Source organism: Mustelus asterias, chromosome 27 (assembly GCF_964213995.1).
Source record: "Mustelus asterias chromosome 27, sMusAst1.hap1.1, whole genome shotgun sequence".
Taxonomy (NCBI): domain Eukaryota; kingdom Metazoa; phylum Chordata; class Chondrichthyes; order Carcharhiniformes; family Triakidae; genus Mustelus; species Mustelus asterias.
This window is the reverse complement of record NC_135827.1, coordinates 31539062-31555150: the sequence shown is the minus strand read 5'-3', so window position 1 is coordinate 31555150 and position 16089 is coordinate 31539062. Positions and strand designations below refer to the sequence as shown.

At 46.1% G+C, this 16089-nt stretch overlaps 2 protein-coding genes across 2 annotated transcripts in view; both read left to right on the top strand.

Annotated features, from left to right (window-relative positions):
- The window catches only part of LOC144479936 (transgelin-like), a 533241-nt gene that overhangs the window by 331009 nt on the left and 186143 nt on the right, over positions 1-16089 (top strand). The window lies entirely within an intron of this gene.
- sidt2 (SID1 transmembrane family, member 2) overlaps positions 12103-16089 on the top strand; it is a 115407-nt gene continuing 111420 nt past the window's right edge. Inside the window, exon 1 of the mRNA XM_078198966.1 lies at positions 12103-12905. Within this exon, the coding sequence (XP_078055092.1) occupies positions 12669-12905 (237 nt within the window). The 5' untranslated portion in view covers positions 12103-12668. The remainder of the gene's footprint in view (positions 12906-16089) is intronic.

Here is a 16089-nt window from a genome sequence, read left to right as displayed (position 1 = left end):
AGAATATCTGGAATTAAACTGAGAAGTTTAAAAGCAAAATGTTGCTTTTGCTGGGAGCTGACGTGGGTCAGTGGGCATCAGGGTGACAGGAGACTGGCTGTGAGTTATGACATGAGCAGCAGAGCTTTGGATAACCGCAAGTTTATGGAGGATAGAATGTGTGTGAGAGAGCAGTCAGGAGTGTGCTGGAATAGTCAGATCTAGAGGTGACAAAGAACTGGCTGAGGGTTTCAGCAGCAGATGATTTGAGACAAAGACAAAGCCCACAGACAATTGTCTACTGACAATCGATTGTTAGAAAAACCCATCTGGTCCTTTAGGGAAGGAAATCTGCCATCCTTATCTGGTCTGGCCTATATGTGACTCCAGAGCCACAGCAATGTGGTTGAATATCAACTGCTCTCAAATGGCCAAGCAAGCTACTCAGTTCAAGGGCAACTAGGGATGGGCAATAAATGCTGGCCAGCCAGCGATGCCTATGTTCCACATATGAATTTTTTAAAAAGTCAACACCATCCATATTCAATACTCTGCAAATCGCCAGAGGAACCATTTGGTTGCTTTGATGCAACACAATGGCCTGAGATGCTTCACATGAGTATTACGAAGAAATACAAGCCACCACGTGCAATGATATTATTACAGATGGCCAAAAGCTTGGTCGGAGAGGTAGGTTTTCAGAAGTGTATTAAAGATGGAAAGTGAGGCAGAGACACATAGAGGTTTAGGGAGAGAATTCCAAAGTTTGTGGCTCAGGTAGCTGCAGGCACAGCCAGCAATGGTGGAGTGATTATAATTGGGAATGCAGGAGAGACTGGAACTGGAGAAGTGTAGATATCTTGAAGCGCTGTGGGGTTGTGGGAACAATAAGTCATCTCACAACACCAGGTTAACGTCCAACAGGTTTGTTTGGTAGCACGAGCTTTCGGAGCGCTGCCCCTACATCAGGTGAGTACTCAGGTGAGGGGCAGCGCTCCGAAAGCCTGTGCTACCAAATTAACCTGTTGGACTTTAACCTGATGTTGTGAGACTACCTACTGTGCCTACCCCCAGTCCAACGCCGGCAACTCCACATCAGGCTTGTGGGAGGATAACAGAGATAGGGAAGGGCAAGGCCACCAAGGGATTCAGAAACAAGGATGAGAAGTTTAAAAGCAAGACGTTGCTTTTGCTGGGAGCTGACGTGGATCAGTGGGCATCAGGGTGACAGGAGACTGGCTGTGAGTTATGATATGAGCAGCAGAGTTTTGGATAACCGCAAGTTTATGGAGGATAGAATGAATATGAGAGAGCAGTCAGGAGTGTGTTGGAATAGTCAGATCTGGAGGTGACAAAGAACTGGCTGAGGGTTTCAGCAGCAGATGAGTTGAGACAGAGACAGAGATGGAAATAGGCGGTCTTCGTGATGGCACAAACATGAGATCGGAAGCTCATCTCAGGATCAAACAGATTGGCTTAATCTCAGACTGTTGCCAGGGACAGGGGGTGGCATCAGTAACTAGGGAATGAAATACTTTGTACAAATGCTGAGCTTTATTAGATCAGCTTCCATTGGCTGGTCACTTAATTCTAGCGTTATTAGATTATAGAAAAAAATTGATTCAAGAAAATAGTTCACGAGAAGTAACTGATATTGCTGCGAGCACGATGAATGAGTCGGCATCGGTGGAATGAGGAACAGAATTAATGTTTGAGTTATGAAGAAATGTTACTTGCTCAACCTTTGCAGCACTTTCTGTTTCTAATTCCATTTTCCAGCATCCACAGACATTCGCTGCAATGAAAGGTTCAAATATCAGGTGACTCGAGTTAAATGTCTGGTGCAAAATAATAGCCGAAGACTTGAAGCACAAACACTTTTTTTTAAGTTTGCTGAAATTTAAAGTTTTGGTTAGATAATCTTTCCCTCAATGTCAACAAACTGCAGGAGATAGTCATCGACTTCAGGTAGTGTAGTGGAGAACATGCCCCAATGGGCACGAAGTAGAAATGGTCGAGAGCTTCAAGTTTTTAGGTGAACCGATCACCAACAACCTGTCCTGCTCCCCCCATGCCAACACGATAGTTAAGGAAGCCCACCAAAGCTTTTACTTTCTCAAAAGGCTAAGGAAATTTGGCATCTCAGCTACGACTCTCACCACCTTTTACCGATGCGCCATAGAAAGCATTCTTTCTGGTTGTATCACATCTTGGTATGGCTCCTGCTCTGTCCAAGACCACAATAAACTACAAAAGGTCGTGAATGTAGCCCAAACTACCACGCAAACCAGCCTCCCATCCATTGACTCTGTCTACACTTCCCGCTGTCTCGGCAAAGCAGCCAGCATAATCAAGGACCCCACGCACCCCGGACATTCTCTCTTCCACCTTCTTCCATCAAGAAAAAGATACAAAAGTCTGAGATCTGCAGTGGTCACGTACCAACCGACTCAAGAACAGCTTCTTCCCTGTTGCCATCAGCCTTTTGAATGGACCTACCTCACATTAAGTTGATTTTTCTCTACACCCTAGCTATGACTGTAACACTACATTCTGCACTCTCTCGTTTCCTCCTCTACGAACGGTATGCTTTGTCTGTATCGCGCGCAAGAAACAATACTTTTCACTATATACTAATACATGTGACAATAATAAATCAAATCAACTCAAAGGCTATCAGTGCACTCACTGCCTCAGGATCCGTTTAACCACACTGATCTGAGGAAGGTTTTGGGTGGAGACCAAACCTTTTCCAACAGGGAACGAGAAAAGGCCAAGCTAAGTCCTGTTGCACAATAATTACACAATAAATAGCCCCCTGAAATTGTCCCCCCCCCTTGGTATGGAATGGAGAACTATGAGCAGCTCTCCTAATATTTTACATCCACATGTACTCATGGGATTAAAAAAACAAACATTTCTCCTGTAACCCGGGTGTACAAAATCCTTTTTTAAAAAATAAAGCGTCTTTGATTGTACAAAACTTTAAAAAGTGTGGCTTCTTTCTGGATTAGTGAGTGATTACACGATGTAAGAGCAGTACTGAGATTCCCCAGTGAGTTACTCTCAAGCAAGCATTCAGATGGCAAATGACCACGCACAGCCTTGATCTTGATCCCAAGAAAAATGGGTCAGAGTTCCTGATTCTGTTTGTTATTCAGTTACCTTGAGGATAGACCTGTGAGTAGGATAGATCTTAACTGTGATTATAAAGATGTCCACAATGATAACCCATGCTCACACTTTGAGGTCTAGGGGTTTTATCTGGAGTCACTAAATTGCCTCTTTATTTCTGTGAAAAAAAGACTTTCAAAAAAACTTCCAACTGACTGAAAACTGGGACTTTTTTAACACAAGAGATAGCAGACTGCTTCAAAATGTAAGGCCACCTGGGGTGGCACTGCTGCCTCACAGCGTCAGGGACCCGGGTTCCATTCCTGGCTTGGGTCACTGTCCGTGTGGAGTTTGTACCTTCTCCTTGTGTCTGCGTGGATTTCCTCCGGGTGCTCTGGTTTCCTCCCACAGTCTGAAAGACGTGCTGGTTAGGTGGATTGGCCATGCTAAATTCTCCCTCTGTGTACCCGAACAGGCGCCGGAGTGTGGCGATAGATGTTTTTCGCAGTAACTTCATTGCAGTGTGAATGTAAGCCTACTTGTGACTAATAAATAAACATTAACTTTTAGAAAAACACCAAGAGCCCTCTTATGAGAGGAAGTGTGAAGAGTCACTTTAAAAAAAAGGGATCGCCCATTTAAGAGAAAGGTGACGAGATTTATTTCTCTCAGAGGGTCGTGAGTCTTTGGAACTCAAAAGGCAGTGGAAGCAAAGTCTTGGCATAATTTTTAAGGCAGAGGGAGATAGATTCTTGATAAACAAGTGGGTGTGAAAGGAAGATGGAGGTTACAATCAGATCAACCCTGATCTAATTGAATAGCTGAGCATTCTCGAGGAGCCAAGTGGTCTACCCCTGCTCCTAATTCTTACGCTCATGGGTGCGGTTTTCCCACCCCGCTGCACTGGTCAAATAGCGCAGTGGGGTGGGAAATGTCAGCGGGAGGCCAATAATGGGAATCGCGACCGGCGTCCGGCCTCTCCACAGTCCATCAGAAACCCAGCAATGTCTGGGAGACGGATCGTAGAATTAAAAGGAAGGAAACTGTCTCCAACAAAGCGCCATTATCTGGACTTCAATTCAACACAGTAAGAAGTTTAACAACACCAGGTTAAAGTCCAACAGGTTTATTTGGTAGCAAAAGCCACACAAGCTTTCGGAGCTGCAAGCCCCTTCTTCAGGTGAGTGGGAATTCTGTTCACAAACAGAGCATATAAAGACACAGACTCAATTTACATGAATAATGGTTGGAATGCGAATACTTGCAACTAATCAAGTCTTTAAGAAACAAAACAACGTGAGTGGAGAGAGCATCAAGACAGGCTAAAAAGATGTGTATTGTCTCCAGACAAGACAGCCAGTGAAACTCTGTGGGGGTTACAAATAGTGGGACATGAACCCAATATCCCGGTTGAGGCCGTCCTCGTGTGTGCGGAACTTGGCTATCAGTTTCTGCTCAGCGACTCTGCGCCGTCGTGTGTCGTGAAGGCTGCCTTGGAGAACGCTTACCCGAATATCAGAGGCCGAATGCCCGTGACCGCTGAAGTGCTCCCCAACAGGAAGAGAACAGTCTTGCCTGGTGATTGTCGAGCTGTGTTCATTCATCCGTTGTCGCAGCGTCTGCATAGTTTCCCCAATGTACCATGCCTCGGGACATCCTTTCTTGCAGCGTATCAGGGAGACAACGTTGGCCGAGATGTGTGGCTTTTGCTACCAAATAAACCTGTTGGACTTTAACCTGGTGTTGTTAAACTTCTTACTGTGTTTACCCCAGTCCAACGCCGGCATCTCCACATCATGACTTCAATTCAACTCCAGGGCTTTAAAGGGAACCAGCTAACTTCAAACAGTCACAACGTTCACCAATCTACACCTCGAGGAAAAGTAAAGGACTTAATCATATATATTTTTAACATTTATTTGGACTCTAACTTTTCTTACTTCTGACACCTGTGTGTGCGTGCGTGCGTCGTCACATCTTTTATTATTTTTCCTCCAGTTTAGTAACTGATGAACTGACTTTTCCTTTGACCCAAAAAAACTTTGGAGAGCGGGAGGAAACTGGAACATCCAGAGAAAACATACGCAGGGAGAACGTGCAAACTCCACACATACAGTCACCCAAGACTGAAATTGAACTGGGCCCCTGGTGCTGTGAGGCAACAGTGCTAACCACTCTGTCACCGTGCCACCCCTCCTGGACTTGAAAACCCAGTTTTGTCACCGGCATTTGCATAGTTTTTTGAAAATTTGTTCTCAGGAACTGGGCATGAGTGGAGAGGCCAGTATTCGGTGCGCTGAGAAGGTGGTGATGTGGTGGAATCCACCCTGTTCTCCGCTCTGTAGCAATCTTAAAGTTAAGTTTGTTTATTAGTGACAAGTAGGCTTACATTAACACTGCAATGAAGTTACTGTGAAAATCTCCTATTCACCACACTCCAGTGCCTGTTCGGGTACACTAAGGGAGAATTTAGCACGGCCAATGCACCTAATCAGCACATCTTTCGGACTGAGGGAGGAAACCGGAGCACCCAGAGAAAACTCGGGCGGACACGGGGAGAATGTGCAAACAGACAGTGACCCAAGCCAGGAATTGAACCCGGGTCCCTGGCACTGTGAGGCAGCAGTGCTAACCATTGTGCCACCGTGCCGCCCCAATACAGCTTCAAAGTTTATAAGACCATTTCTTAATGTAGATCAGCATAAACCACATTGTTGTCGGCTAGAGTCATGAATAGGCAAAACCAGATAATAGGTTTCTATATGGAAATTAGTTGAATTTTTCCAACAATCCAACAGATATGTGGTCACTTTTACTGAAACCGGCTTTGCATAAAACTGATTTTAAACTCTCAAATTGTGGTGGTGGGATTTGACGTTAGGTTATCCTTGATTATTAGATCAGGCTTCTGGACAACTTGTCCAGGTGTTATGGTGCAGGTCAGAAATTCCAAAGTGTTTTATGGAACCCGTCTAGATCATAGGTTTTGCACCTTGAATTTGGCTATGATAAGCATGATATGTTTCACTTCAAGTATGATTCAAGTGACCCACTCGGGAGCTTTTATCGAACAAAGTTTATTTAAGAATATAGTTAACATGTATAGAAAGAAAATTAGCAATAACTTTTATCAATTACAAATAAAAACAAGACAACCACAATAATGTATCGCACTTAATGAATATATCTAATATGTCCCAATCAAACAAAACCCTCGCCATAGACAAAACCTTCAAACAGGTTCGACACAGCAGTCTAATGCTCACGTGGTCCTGGAATTGAGTCCTTTGGTTGGAGAATTGAAAACTCTCAGTCTTGTAAGCTCTAATATTCCTCTTGACACACCCAGAACAGTTTGAAGTCAGAACAGCTTCCCAGAACCCCAGGTAGACTCTGGTCAAGCAGAAAAGCAGATTTTTTACTTCAGGAAGGCAAGAAACCTTGCTTCCAGCGAGCAGCAGAATTTCCAAAACCAGAGAGAGACACTTATTTTCAGCTTGATAACCCTTCTAAAAACCTACAGCTCAGAACTGAAAATGAGAGAGCTCCTGTCACCTGACCTGCCAACCCAGTTTTCCTCCTAACAATGCAGGGTCATGAAAACTAATCCCAGAAAGTACCCGAGGCCCCCATTTAAGCCACTTAAGGAGCAATAAAAGGACTCCTCATGGACAGCTTGGTGCCAATGACATCAGCTAAGGTGGTGAGCTGAGAAAACACTGAAGCTGCAGAGATCATGATTTTAAAAAAAACCTTTCTTAAAGGTACACTAGCATCACACAGGTGTAACCCCTGTCAACACTGCAAAATAGGAACCGGTATAGATTTTACTAATGCCTAATTGTACGGAACATTTGAAGAACTGAATGTAATACCTGAGGGAGTCAGAGGGTATAAACAAGTGATTCTGATACAACCTGCAGCTCAGCTGTTGTTTTATGTAATTGGATTGTTTTTCCAACTCCAGTGTAGGTTTGGAGTGACTTTCCACCACAGCCAGACAGCAAATCATCTGACTGATGCACAGAGTCATGTCATCAGCCTGCTTCCAATGACAGTTGACATAGGGTTATACAAATTATCTGTGTGTGATGGCGCAGATGACCCAGAGAGGCCGGGTTGCTGTGGCAACATGCACTTGCCTCCTCTCGCTGCACCAATCGTGTGTCACTCTCAGTGTCCTCTGTGGGGGAGACGGTGGGGTAGTGATAATGTCACTAGACTAGTAATCCAGAGGCTACTGTCTTGGAACATGGGTTCAAACCCACCATGGCAGCTGGTGGAATTGAAATCCAATAAATAAATTCAACTAATTAATAACAAAAAAAAATCTGGAATGTAAACTAGTCTCAGTAATGGTGACCATGGTGGGTGGCACAGTGGTTAGTGCTGCTGCCTCACAGTGCAAGGGATTCGGATTCAATTTCGGCACCAGGTGGAGTTTGCACATTCTTCCCCGTGTCTGCATGGGTTTCCTCCGGGTGCTCCGGTTTCCTCCCACAGTCCAAAGATGTGCAGGTTAGGTTGATTGGCCATGCTAAATTGCCCCTTAGTGTCAGGGGATTAGCAGGTAAATATGTGGGGTTACGGGAATAGGGCTTGGCTGGGGATTGTTGTCAGTGTAGGCTCGATGGGCCAAACGGCCTCCTTCTGCACAGGAGGGATTCTATGATTGTGCGGCACGGTAGCACAGTGGTTAGCACTGCTGCCTCCCAGCTCCAGGGAACTGGGTTCGAATCCCGGCTCGGGTCGCTGTCTGTGTGGAGTTTGCACATTCTCCCTGTGTCTGCGCGGGTTTCCTCCGGGTGCTCCGGTTTCCTCCCACAGTCCGAAGATGTGCGGGCTAGGTTGATTGGCCATTCTAAATTGCCCCTTAGTGTCCCGGGATGCACAGGTTAGAGGGGTTAGTGGGTAAATATGGAGGGATATGTGGATAGGGCCTGGGTGGGGTTGTGGTTGGTGCAGACTCGATGGGCCGAATGGCCTCTTTCTGCACTGTAGGATTCTATGAAAGTAAGACCATGAAACTATCACCGATTGTCAGAAAACCCCATCTGGTTCACTAATGTTCTTTAGGGAAGGAAATCTGCCGTCCTTCCCCAGTCTGGCCTACATGTGACTCCAGAGCCACAGCAACGTGGTTGGTTCTTAACTACCCTCAAAGGGCAATTGCAGATGGGCATCACATGCCGGCATTGCCATCCCATGTAAGAATACCACAATATCAAGCTGTTACCTCCATGGTGTTATTGTTCTGTCTGGTCTTCTGCCGACCTGACTACATATTCCCTCCACCATGACATCCAGCGTCATCTTTTTCTCTGTCATTGTTTTGTGCCAAATACCTAAAGTATTTCAACTGCCATCCCTCCACTACTGATAACAATCTGTTTGTGGTGTCAACCTCCCCCTGTTGTAAGACCCATTGTGTCGTAATGGTATTGTCACCGGACTAGTAATCCAGAGACCCAGGGCAAAATCTGAGGACGTGGGTTCAAATCCCATGTTGGCAGATGGTGAAATTTGAATTCAATTAAAATCTGGAGTTAAAAGTCTACCGGTGATCGTAAAACCATTGCCGTTAAAAACCCAGCTGGTTCACTAATGTCCTTTAGGCAGACAGTGTACGTAAAACTGGGAGGTTAATGTGAGGAATTGCAGTTGAGATGGTATGCTCCATTTTTTAGCACATGTTCCGCCAGAAGAAACTTTGTGTCGACTTTTGCCCTGTTTTTGGAATATCACAAGGCTATGGATCCAGCACCTACCCACACCTCAAACTCAAAAACATTTGATACATTAAAAATCATGGTGAGTAGATGTTTTACTTTCCGTAATGCAGCATCATCTCGTTATCTTGAAGTCTTGTTAAATAATAGTGTCCGCAATGTCTTCTCAATAATGTAACTTAAAAAATACATTAACAAAAGGCTTCTCTGTATCTAATGCCTTTTCACATTTCTCAGATTCGTATTAACACAATAATAAATTTGGGTCTACCATTGATGTCTCGATAGATCATGTGGCACCAGCCATTTCCTTAAGCAGGCAAAACACTGTATCCAACAGATAATCACACCCACCGCCTTGTATCTGCTGGAACAGTGGCAGGTCCTTATGCTTTGGATTGAATCCCTGTGTATTTTGCACATGTACCCCTTCAGTCTCTCAGATGGTGGATAGTTTTGTAAACTGTTTTTGGTGACACAGTGGTTAGCACTGCTGCCTCACAATGCCAAGGACGTGGGTCCGATTCCTGGCTTGGGTCACTGCCTGAGTGGGGTCTGCACGTTCTCCCCGTATCTGCGTGGGTTTCCTCCGGGTGTTCCGGTTTCCTCCGCAGTCTGAAAGACGTGCTGGTTAGGTGCATTGGCCGTGCTAAATTCTCCCTCGGTGTACCCGAACAGGCACCGGAGTGTGGCGACTAGGGGATTTTCACAGTAACTTCATTGCAGTGGTAATGTAAGTCTACTTGTGACACTAATGAATAAACCAAAATTCATAGAGCACAGAATAAGATCAGACAAACCTGGGGCAATCAGTGTAACTTCTGATTATATTCTATCACTAAAAATAAATAACATGCAAGCAACAGCCTATTTTTTATTCGTTTATGGGATGTGGGCATCGTTGGCTAGGTCAGCATTTATTGCCCATCCCTAGTTGCTCTTCAAAAGGTGGTGGTGAGCTGCCTTCTTGAATTACTGCGGTCTCTGAGGTATAGGTTCACCCACAGTGTTGTTAGGGACAGAGTCCAGAATTTTGACTCAGCGACAGTGAAGGAATGGAGATACATTTCCAAGTCCAGGTGATTGCGTTTCCAGGTATCTGCTGCCCTTGTCATTCTAGACAGTAATTGTCATGGGTTTGCAAGGTGCTGCATAAGGAACCTTGGTGAGTTCCTGCAGTACATCTTGTATATGGTACACACGGCTGCCGCTCTTCGTCGGTGGTGGAGGGAGTAAATGTTTGCAGGAGGGGTAGCAATCAAGCGGGGCTGCTTTATCCTGGATGGTGTTGAGCTTCTTGAGTGTTGTTGGAGCTGCACCCATCCAGGCAAGTGGAGAGTATTCCATCACACTCCTGACTTGTGACTTGTAGATGGTGGATAGGCTTTGGGGAGTCAGGAGGGGAGTTACTTTTCACAGGATTTCTAGCCTCTGATCTGCTCTGGTGGCCACAGTGTTCTCACAGGTACCTTAACAGAACTTAAATATCACAACCACCTTATGCCTCGTTTCACTGCCCTGAACAGTTTTCTCATAGGAACACAGATCAGGTAATTCTGCCCCTCCATCATTTAGCTAGAACATGGTTTATCTGTACCTTAACTTAATTACCTGCTTGATTCTCGAGCCCTCCCATCAACAACAATTAGTATTTACATAGCACCTTTATCATGGTAAAACATCCCAAGACACTTCACAAGTGTGTTACTAAGTGTGTTAGAGGGGAGGCGATGGCCTAGTGGTATTGTCTCTAGGCTCTTAATCCAGAAACTCAGCTAATATTCTGGGACTCGGGTTCGAATCCCGCCACGGCAGATGGTGGAATTTGAATTCAATAAAAAATATCTGGAACTAAGAATCTACCGATGACCATGAAACCATTGTCGATTGTCGGAAAAATCCATCTGGTTCACTATTGTTCTTCAGCGAAGGAAATCTGCCGTCCTTACCCGGTCCGGCCTCCAAGTGACTCCAGAGCCACAGCAATGCGGTTGACTCTCAACTGCCCTCGGGCAACTAGGGATGGACAATAAATGCTGGCCAGCCAGCAACGCCCATGTCCCACGACTGAATTTAAAAAAATGAAACTTGACACTGACAATCAGAAGGAGATATTATGGCAGATGATCAAAGGTCAAAGAGATAGGTTTTAAGGAGCAGTGACACAGTGGTTAGCTCCAACAACACTCAAGAAGCTCACAACGCCAGGGACCTGGGATCAGTTCCAACCTTGGGTGACTGTCTGTATGGAGTTTGCACATTCTCCCCGTGTCTGCATGGGTTCCCTCCGGGTGCTCCAGTTTCCTCCCACACTCCAAAGATGTGCTGCGGGGTTATGGGTAAAGGGTAAGATACTCTGTCAGAGGACAGGCGCAGACTTGATGGGCCGAATGGCCCCCTTTTGCACTGTCGGGATTCTATGATTAAAGGAGGAGAGAGAGAGTTTGTGAGGCAGAGAGGTTTGCGGAGGGAATTTCAGAGCTGAGGACAGAGTTGCCAAATGTGGAGAGATTAAAATAAGGGATGGTCAAAAAGCCAGATATCTCCAAAGATTATGGGGATAGAGGAAATTAGAAAAATAGAGAGGGTCCAACCATGGAGAGTTCAAATAGGCTCTGAAATAGGACCAATATTAAGGACATCAAGTAGGTAGAGCTTGAGGAGAGAGAGGAGAAGGAGTGTTGTGGTGAATTGGGGGGGGGGGGGGGGCGGGGGAAGGTTGGAGTAGATGTCTAGTTGAAGTTTAAGGGCCATGATGTGGAGATGCCGGTGTTGGACTGGGGTGAGCACAGTAAGAAGTCTCACAACACCAGGTTAAAGTCCAACAGGGTTGTTTGGTAGCACGAGCTTTCGCAGCGCTGCCCCTTCATCAGGTGAGTGAGGTTTAAGGGACTAGGGAGCCCCTTCATGAACAGGGGCGAGTGAGTGCTGATATAAACTCAGTGAAGCTAATCTGCTCTAAGTGGAGGAAGCCTGTGTCCCACTTGAGTTCTTACTTCATATGTTTTTTAACCTGAAAAGAATTGTAGTAAAAAATAACAGCACAAAATTAATCAGGAAGCATTTTTTAAAATGCAAAATTCCAACATTTTTCAGGGGAACATCTGTGCCACAACAATCGAAAAGAATATTTGTGCGAGGAATAATCCTTTTGCTAACTGCCTGGGGTAAAATCAAGCCTTTCTTGCTAGGCTCTAAGGGGACCAATGATGGTTGGAACTGTGTGAAGAAGGAAGGACTGATGCCCTGACGTCAAGCCATCCCCAGTCAGTATTTGTTTACAGAGGAGACGCTTGTTGCTGCAGATCAGAGGGCCGGCAGTGTGATCAAACAAGACTCCATTTGTAGAGAGAGAGAGAGGGGGAGCGAGAGAGAGAAAGAGGAGGGTGTGAGGGAGAGAGGGAGGAAGGAAATAAACTCCAGAGAGAGAGGGAGAGAGAGAGGAGGGAGGGAGGAAATAAACTCCAGAGAGGAGACGCGAGCAAAGGCTGAAATTGACAAGGCAAAGACATGAAACTGATCAGATTCATTCAGTATCTGGGAACAGCCCGAGGACCATTGTTGCCACTCAGAAACTGACCAGCATTGGACAGGGCGACAATGTAACAATTCTCCGGCCGATGTAGCCAGTTTCAGGAGTCCCCTCCTCCTCCTGTGGATACATTTTTATTTTTGGCTAACCTCGGGATCTTATCTCTCCTGGTTTGTTGCTGACATGGGATTCTCCTTAAGCCGGGAAGGTTAAGAAATCTCTCTCCCCCCTCCCTGTCTGTGAGCGGATTGGGGAACTGACCCCCAACACCGGATCCGGAGTGCCCCTGTGTTTTATTTCATTTTATTTTTGCAATGCTGGCGGATTTTCCGAGGCCGGGAGGCATGACTATGCGGCGGATCTGGAGTCAGACGCGGTGGCACTGGGCTTTTCTAATGAATCTCTTTCTCCTGGGCTGCTTCCTGCCGAGGGGAGCTGAGGCCCAAGACATTATCGCAGTGGACGGGGTATTCGATCATTCCTATCTGGTGCTCGTCAACAACCACGTCCAGAATATATTCGCCTTCAATCACACCGTTTCGCGGAATAAGGTAAAACAAAAAAAAATCTTTCAGTTGTTGCAATTCCCAATGTCATTAGTAAGAAAGTTTGGACAGCCCATCCACCCCCCCCCCCACTTCCTCCCTCTACTGGCTTTGATGAAGTCATAAGACGTGGACCAATGTTATATTGTGACAGTTAGATCAGCCAGGATACACTCAACAGCAACCCGGATCCTGCAGAGTTCAAACTGCAGCTCACTGCAAAATAATCCCCCTGCATGTTGGGTCCCTTTTCTCTGTGGGTTGTGGGGAGAGTAAAAACTCCGGTCCTCTCAAATGTCTGAAATATTAAATCCAACTGCACTGTCGCTTTAATTTGGGGAGCTGTTTTACAATATTCTCCATGTGCTTGTTGCTCATTCGCTCCCCAGGGTGTCACTTTCATGCGGACAGTGTGGCTGTGGGTGCCCCAGCACCTTTAAAGTTGGTATGTAAATAAAGGGAGCAGTTTTTAAAAAAATTTGCATTTGGAGAGCTCATTGATGGACACCCGAGGCTAGGGCGGCACGGTGCCACAGTGGTTAGCACTGCTGCCTCACAGCACCAGGGACCCGGGTTTGATTCCCGGCTTGGGTCTCACTGTCTGTGTGGAGTTTGTACGTTCTTCCCGTGTCTGCGTGGGCTTTCCTTTGGGTGCTCCGGTTTCCTCCCACACTCCAAAGATGTGCGGGTTAGGTGGATTGGCCGTGCTAAATTGCCCCTTAGTGTCAGGGGGACTAGCTAGGTAGGGTAAATTTATGGGGATAGGGGTGGGATTGTGGTTGGTGCTTACTCGATGGGCCGAATGGCCTCCTTCTGCACTGTAGGATTCTATGATGAGTGGGTCACAAGAGTGGGGCACTGTAATAAGTCTGCGGAGGCAGAAGTCCCTTCACCAAAATCCCTTTATTTACTTACTCTAACAGCAGTGCACAGAGTGCTAGTAGTCAGCAGTAAGGGTCATCTGGACTCGAAACGTCAGCTCTTTTCTCTCCTTACAGATGCTGCCAGACCTGCTGAGATTTTCCAGCATTTTCTCTTTTGGCAAAGACTTCCTGAATGGCCCATCAATTTAATCCTTAATCAGGGACATCTTTTTGTGTTCGTAGGCCAACCTCAATGGCCTCCCTAAAAGACAAAAAAAAAACACCTCAATGGCCTGACTGAAGTCATTACGCCCTCCTTCACCTCTGGGCTGCAAGATTGAAATTAGACATTTGTACTAAGCATGACCCCATCAATAGGATTAGATACATTTATTACACACCGAGTATTTCATAGCCAGTTGCAGACGATGCTTAAATAATCATTCCTATATTTATAGAACCGTCATCAACTTCAAATGGCAAAAACAAATGAAATATTTATGCTCACCTTACCTACATTAATGCAACTTCTGCTTTGATCTGCCCTACGGCTTCCTTCAGATTTGAAAGCTGGCAAGTGTGTTGGGCAGAACCTAGCGGAATGTTTGCCCTGTGAGAGGAACGGTGTGCTTCATAGTGTTTCCTAACATTGTCTTTTTTGGGGGGATTGTTATCACCTCATTGCAGATTAAGCACAATGGTCTCCCTTTCTACTGAGTAACAAATTAATCCAGCTCCCAACTCCCCCTTACTATTTTACCCTCCACGTGTGTTTCTCTTTTTGGTTACTCCTTCTTCCTCTGCACGTTTGATCTTGCACTTGAATCTCTTTCTTCACTACGCCGCTTCAACACATGAGGCAGGAGCAAAGATATAACAGCCAAAAAATTAATATCACAGAGTGCAGCTTCAGACACGTGCTCTGACGTGAACACGACAGTCTCCCTGCACTTGTGTACCCAGAATGCGCTGGGCGCTGGGCGCATTCTGTTTGAACCAGGCCAACAGTAGCAGTGCGATTTCAACATTAGCTATCAGCGGGATGTTTATCAGTGAGCGATAGCCAACAGGCCACACTCAGAGTCTGATGGGCTACAGGTTGCCCACCACTGGTATAGCGCCTCTCTCGACCGTCTCAAAGTGCTTTACAGCCGAGAAGTACATTTTCTTTTGTAATGTAGGAAAGACAGCAAGCAACGTGGCCAACTCCCACAAACAGCAATGCCATGATGACCAGAAAGCACTCCCTCAGCACTGCACTGGAATGTCAGACATGATTTTTGTGCACAAGCCCCAAAGTGGAACTTGAACCAGCAGACTCAGAGGCAAGAAGGCTACCAAGCCAGTCATCAAACTAAAGACGCACGAATGAGCAGTCTTCATTACTGTGAGGTGTAACTCCAACTCTGGCCATTTCAGGAATGAAAGCAAATTGCTGCTTTCTCAGAGCAGATCCGGCAGATCTGTGGAGAGAGAAAAACAGAGATCGATTTTTCAGTCCTGTCTGCTGTGGGAATTGTCATAAGTTGGGGTGGAAAATTTGATGGACCATTTAAACATCACCTAAAGATTAAAGCCTCACCTGATGAAGGAGCAGCGCTCCGAAAGCTCGTGCTACTAGATAAACCTGTTGGACTTTAACCTGGTGTTGTGAGCTCAGGGTGGGAATTTATTATCTCAGGGCAGCAGTGACTGGAAAATCCCACCCACAGAGTTAATGTTTCGAGTTTGGTTCTCTCTCCACAGACGCTGCCAGACCTGCCGAGTTTATCCAGCATTTTCTGTTTTTATTTCAGATTTCCATGCCGGAATTTTACCGCCTCACCTGTCTGAGGCTCGGAATGTCCCGCCCAAGGCCAACAGAGATTGCTGTTCTGTGAGCCTCGATTCCGGGGCGGGCATGCTGGTAAAATTCCGGCAGCAGTTTCCGGGGTATTTTGCTTTAATTTTGGCCATTTCTGGACCTGGAATCTCCTTGGTATTTTCACCCGGGGTCTCCCATGCATCCTAATGCAAACCAATTAGCCGGCTTACAAAGATCAAATCATATTGGGGCGGCACGGCGGCACAGTGGTTAGCACTGCTGCCTCCCAGTGCCAGGGACCCAGATTTGATTCCCGGCTCGGCTCACTGTCGGTGTGGGGACTGCACATTCTCCCCGTGTCTGCCTGGGTTTTCTCCGGGTGCTCCGGTTCCCTCCCACAGTCCAAAGACGTGCTGGTTAGGGTGCATTGGCAGTGCTACATTCTCCCTCAGTGTAACCCAAACAGGTGCCGGAGTGTGGCGACTAGGGGATTTTCACAGTAACTTCATTGCAGTGTTAATGT